At 42.3% G+C, this 6,377-nt stretch overlaps 1 protein-coding gene across 1 annotated transcript in view; it reads left to right on the top strand.

The window, feature by feature from the left end:
* The first annotated feature begins 2,256 nt into the window (after window positions 1-2,256).
* The window catches only part of ssrp1a (structure specific recognition protein 1a), a 15,417-nt gene continuing 11,296 nt past the window's right edge, over window positions 2,257-6,377 (top strand). The window contains exons 1-3 of the mRNA XM_020591564.1: window positions 2,257-2,419; window positions 3,536-3,615; window positions 4,239-4,424. Coding sequence (XP_020447220.1) covers window positions 3,562-3,615; window positions 4,239-4,424 — 240 coding nt within the window. The 5' untranslated portion in view covers window positions 2,257-2,419; window positions 3,536-3,561. The remainder of the gene's footprint in view (window positions 2,420-3,535; window positions 3,616-4,238; window positions 4,425-6,377) is intronic.

The following is a 6,377-nucleotide window of genomic DNA, read 5'->3' as shown; positions in this document are numbered from 1 at the left end:
CCAGGAACAGCGCGACTAAATAACAGGACAGGGAGGCTGTTGTGTTGCCTGATGACAGAAACGTGTTTCCAGTTTTTCAAAACTTCCATAAAACGCCTTGGATCCATGGACTTACCTCCGCAAAACCTTTTCATTTTCTCCACATCCTTTTTTTTGTTCAGCAGCGCGCTCTCGGTTCCTCCACTGCAGATGTATCAGCTGAAATAAACCGATAATAATGCCTTCTTTAGTTCGCTTCCTAAAACAATCGCTAACTTTTCATCATGTGTCGCCTCAATTAAATGTTATATCCTCTCTCACACATCTCCGGAGACGATGAAGGGAAAAACGGAGCAGGTGATGTCGATTTAATCCTACGAACAGAGGTATCGGTTATAATAAAAAAAAATTACATCTGAGAGGAGGATGAATCCTTATTATTGACTGACTTAGTGCGTGTGGTCCGTGTGACAGACTGAATGACGGCGGAGCCTTTTTGTACCTCCTCCGCCTCCTTTCCTACCCTTGTCTCCCTTTCCTCCCCTCCTTCCCATCCCCGTCTTTCCTTCTGTCGTTATCCTCCTCCTCGGTGCCGGTGATTCACCGGGTTGACGCATCACAGTTCAACCTGACGGAGCCGCTGAACCACGGGACTTGTGGCAACTCATTCCTGTCTCTCTCCGCTAGTCTTCCCCCTGAACTCACTCTGACTGCCGTCGTTTGATCTCTAATCCGCTTCTCCCTTTAATTAAATACGAGTCCGGCCGGATCAGTTCAGCGCAGACCAGGAGGACCCGGCAACCCTGCCACCCTCAGATCAACCAGGGATCATGTTCTTCTTCTGTCTTCATATCTCTCTGAAAATGACTAATGTTCTCTGACATTTCTTTTTTTTTATATTGCTTTCGTAAAATTCCCCATTAATAGTCTACTTTATTCATGGGCCTTTTGCTAAGTAAAACTATTCTGTTAACATTTTCTCGCCTTCTAACTATTAGAGAAGGCCCGGATTACCCTAAAATAATTTATTGACATTACATATCTTTTATAGCTTTTAAAAAGCGCAATAATGTCACTTAAAGTTCAAGTAAACGACTAAAAAGCCAGATAGGATTTCACTGAGTAGCCCATAATGTGAAACTGTCGACAGGAATGTGGGCCTTAGAATTTAAAAGCCTCTCATAAACTACGATAAAGTTATGGCACAGATCAGTGTTTTATTTTCCTGTCCTTTTATTTTCTTTTTGTCTATTTGTCAGAAAGGTGTGAAGACAAAGGCCTGCCTGCTTCTTCTTCTTCTTTCTTTCCTAGTTTTTATGTGATTGTGGTGATCTTCTCGCTCCTCCAGCTGTCATTCAGCATACAAACAGCAGCCCTCACGGTCGATGCTGTTGTCTAAATTAAAACGATACTCACTTTCATTCCTTGCCGTTTTGTCTGGTCCTCTCGCTAAAATTCCCCAGTAATCAATCAGATATGCAAAGTCTCTGAGGCTCAAAATCAGAATGGATCAAGTGGTCTTATCGTGTGTATCCTCAAGGCTGGATCAACAACTGGGTAAAACACCAGGGCCCCCCAAAAGCTTTTGCATCAATGTGGGTCAAGTCGTATTTAATTGAAAATTTGCTTTGGAATACGCATCACTATAAGCCTTTAAAATGTGGCCTGATTTATTTAAGCCCCGTTTTACAGTGAAACTAAATTTGCTATAAAGACAGTTATTTTAGTTATTTGCCTAGATGTTGCATTGTCTTATTTGTGTGTGTGTAATCAAATAGAACAGTGGATCCAGGACCAAGTAAGGGGAAAACTGTACACACTACACAGAGAGTAGGGGAAACAAATTGGCCAAATTGTTTAGTTTTATCCCAAAGCTCTCTAGCAAGTTGACCTGCCATGATATTCTATGAGTTTTATTTGATCCAGACCATCCCCACAGTAACAGTATGTCTGCTTTGTTTCGGGAGGTTTTATAAGTAGGCTATTTAGACTGTGACTTAGTAAATAATGGCATATCCATCTATTCATATAAGCTATAGCCATAGCTTTTATGACCAAACTAGAGCTCACTCGTGCTGCTGCACTTTGTGTTCTACACTTTTTTCTTAGAGTATTATGAGCTTTGTCATCGGATGTGTTGTGTGCCACTCAGTGGTGATGAGTGGTAACTGCAGTCTGCTCTGGCCCGCGCAGACTCAGTAACAACTCTGTTTTCAAACGGGTTAGTATGAGCAGCTCGATAGTTTAACCACTATTACATAGTGATTATTGTGTAAACGGAGTGTGTGTTTTATTTCTATCAAAGGTTTTAGTGTTTAAAATAAAAACTTTTCGCCAAACCGGAAGTGAATACAAACATCCTCAGCCTTTTTCCTATGACGTAAGGCTAGCTCCCGGTGCTACACGCGGGAAACAGGTGAAGCTGTATATCACTTTTGCAGTAAGACACAACGTTTGCTAATTGCTGCTATCTCTTATTTAGGAATTTATTTGGGAGTAGTTGTAAGTAAGAAGGGAGTATACATCGCTTATGTACTTAATGTTGAGGTATTTTGTTTGTGAAATCAACTCGGAACATCACTTCAGTTTGCACCGGGCTATCTCTGTAGGAGCGCTCGATTTGATGCATGCTGAGTCTCTACGGGGCGACGCGTGTCTTCTGATATTGTGTTAAATTGAGAACTGTCGGACTCAGTGCAGTCAAATGTCATAAAAGAAACTCTCTGCAGTTCAAATTAGCCTAGCAATGGATAGTGGCGTAATGTTAGCATGGATATTATCGTTAATTGTCTTTTCTGTTAAGAAACAAGGGGACCTAAAGTTAATCTCCATTAGCGCTTTTATACCAGAAGAAAATAACGGTTGAAATATTCGTTAAACTTGGTTCTGTGGGTTGTACTGCTAACGGGAACTGTTGGCTAACTGCTAGCTTAGCTCACAACTCTACTCTGTGCTTTGTAAACTGAGTGCAGTGAGTAACATCAGGGTCAATCATAAATGTGGACATCACCGAGAGTTAAGAGAAAACGTTTAATGTGCATTTAGTTTTTACAACATTATAGGATGGCACGTTTGTTTGTCTGTCTTTCTGTAGTCTGAATCTGTTTGGCCCAGTCACTGCGGGTCTGACCATGATGTTTGCACCAACATCAGACAGCATTTAACTTTACCTGGGGCGGGCATCTTTGGCACTGTCACGATTTAATTCCGACTCCTGGTTTCGTGATTTGACCCTAAATAAACTGGAGAGCTCTGCATTTCGCCTTAATTAATCCACAATGTAAGATTTGCCAGTCATTGACTCCTGTCGTTTGCTCATTAAGTTGCAAATGAAACACAACTAATAGCTAAGCTAACTGGTCTTGATAAAGATCATTGACTAACAGAAAAAACAGTGAGAGGTGTGTGTGAAAGTAGGTAAGTTATTGTTTAAAGTGCACTGCATTGTGTTTTTGCAGGTAAGGTCACAGTTTTAATGATAAATGTAAACTTGAAGCACCAGACACACACTGGATGTTTGATCATCTTAAGCGTATTTTCTTCTGTCTGTCTGTAGAGCATCAGTCATCACCTGTAGCTGAGATGGGAGACACACTGGAGTTCAACGATATTTACCAGGAGGTTAAAGGTTCCTGGGTCAGTATCCCCATCACCCACCTCTGCTCCCTAACATTACCCCGTACACCAGGAAAGCAGTTCAGAATACTGTAATTACTGATACTGATATCATTTTAAAACATATGAGTGGTTAATACATCAGATTTAGTTTGATCCAATTCCAAGTAATACCACCAATCCACCATATCACCAATATCAACACAAGGATGATATGTTTTTTTATTGTGTACTATTATGGGGCAGTCACCGTTGAGGGGGATATTCCCTCTTAACCAGAGGGGGAAGTGTTGAGCAAATTTTTGCTTTTCACACTGTTGGTCTTTGGTTCTTGTTACCATTGCTAACTGAGAGAGAGACGAGACAGTCCAAGTAACTTCAAAACAGTGCTGATTTATTCAAAGGATCACAGGTAAAATTAACATTACACGCTCAGGTATCTTGCACCTCCAAACTGCACGCAGGCAGATGTAAGATGAAAGACCCCGAACCCACCAGGCCTATACATTATATCCCCTTGGTTGGGCTAGCATCCCTACTAATCAGTTAGTTGACTTTTTATTTAGCTTTACAATAAACTTTTATTTTGAGCTTTAAATCCCATTTGTTTATATCTGTTTCTTACCCTTGTCTTTGTGTTACAGAATGATGGGCGGCTGCGTTTCAGCAAGCAAAATGTGGTTTATAAGAGCAGCAAGACAGGGAAGGTGGACAGCATCCCGGCTGGAGAACTCAACCTGGCCCAGTGGAGACGAGTGTGCTTAGGTCATGGCATCAAACTGGGCACCAGCACGGGACACGTTTACAAATATGACGGCTTTAGGGACACGGTGAGTGTGTTCTGTATGCACAGGACAGATATGCAAGGTCCACGTAAAGTGTTTTAGCTTGTGTGCGCACAATAAAGCAGTGGTTTTACAGCTGTTGACATTTAGAAGGCTGATCAGGCTGTCAAGTTTCTGTGAGGTGCTGTCCGTTCGTCGTACCTCAAAACATTTTCTGTTTCTGAGAAATAATTGTTACATCACTCTAAGGAGAACAAGTCAACAATGGAATATTACAGACTGAGAAACTGCTGCTTTATTCAGCACTGTGTTTATGACAAAGAATATAACACAAGCACAGTGACCGCTGATAAACAACTTTCTGATATTTCCGGTGAAAAATGCTACCATCTTGTGAAAAGGCAGCTACTATAGCGTGCGTATGGGTTGCTGTCAGAAGCATGTGAATGAGTCGGCTCTTCTCTCCAAAGCTCCTAATGGGATTAATGAGGGAAGCCAGCGCTAGCATGTGTGTTCCATAAACAGTGTAATCATCGGCTCATGTGAGCCAGTGTTTATATCAGTCCACTGAAATAATTTGGCTTAGAAGACGGACAAGGAAAAAAATTGTGGTCATATGTTGTTTTTTTTTTTAATCACCCACCCGCTATGAGTGAATGGGAAATGTCAGCACACAAGTAAAAGACTGAAACAAGGGGTGCGGGTATAACCTGGACTCTGTGGCTGTGGGCAGCCACCTCTCCTGGGGTTAATCAGCATGTTTTTTCAGAGATGAATCCTCGCATCCCACAGCACAGGCTGTGATGTCATTGTTTATTATCCCACAGCCAGCGTCAGTAATTGGGCTGGAGGTTTAACTGTTGGCAAGCTGAGCAGACATTTTGATTCATCTGTTGATCAGAAGTGTCCCTGAGCAAAATGCTGAATCTCTGCCAGTGTGTCTGAGTGTTACGTAGCTGACCTGTTGTCTCCTGGAGGAGCAGTGAGTGCAGAGGCATGTACATCGCTTGCGTTCTGTCGCTTACATGTTTACATTGTAACTGCTCCAAGAAATGTTTTTTTACATTGAGAGTATGGCATTAAATGTTCACAGCTTTGCTCTTATGGTTTGGTGTTTTTGGTAGTAGGGTTTGTTAGTGAACCTCAGAATTTTTTGGCACAGACCAAAATGTTTCTGTAGCACTGAGTATGAAACTATCAAGTTTCCAATTCTAACATTGACTGTTGAGCTGAATCAATCACCTGAAGCAACAGAAAATTAATGACCAGCTGTTCTGGTAATTTATTGTTAAAGAGACATCAAGAAAAAAAAAACATATATTCTGTCATTCTGGCTTCCAGACAAGTATCTGCTGTTTGTCTCGGTCACACATGATCAAAAATGGAGAGTCTTTGTTTTTACACTGTTATATTCTGAGATTTCGTAGATGAAACAATGACTTGCAACGTGATCAGCCTTGACCAGTGACTGACCGATCACTCTCGATTCTGTGCCGATCAGATTTAGAAGCATGGCGTTACACGTTGGGCCCGTAGTGTCACAGACCAAGAGCGTAGTGTGTGCAGTGCATAGCATCTGGTGTGCACCTCGAGCAAGGCTCGCGCTCATGTCTGTACCTGTGCATTCACTCGCACATTGGAAACACTCACTACAAATGGCACACAGGGGAACCTAAGAAACACCTCGGAGAAGGGGAAACTTTGTCCAAATCTCCAACAAATAGTACAGATTGAGGGAATTACTGGCTACACATGTAATGCATGTATATGTACAGTGTATCCAACCTAGTGTTGCACGATATACCGGTACTAGTATGGTACCGCGGTACTGAGGCATTTAAAATGGTACTATACTGCATTTGGACGGTACCGGTACTTGCAGCGCCGCCGGCAGCGCCCGCCCGCAGCGCCCGCCCGCAACAGAGGAAAACAGAGCAGGAAACAGCTTCCTCGTCCTCTGCTCACTGAGCAGCGTGGACTGGAGCAACAAACGGAGCA

The sequence above is a fragment of the Monopterus albus genome, unplaced genomic scaffold (assembly GCF_001952655.1).
Source record: "Monopterus albus unplaced genomic scaffold, M_albus_1.0 scaffold2.1, whole genome shotgun sequence".
Classification (NCBI taxonomy): Eukaryota; Metazoa; Chordata; class Actinopteri; order Synbranchiformes; family Synbranchidae; genus Monopterus; species Monopterus albus.
The sequence above is the reverse complement of the archived record's forward strand: the minus strand, read 5'-3'. Positions and strand labels throughout refer to the sequence as shown.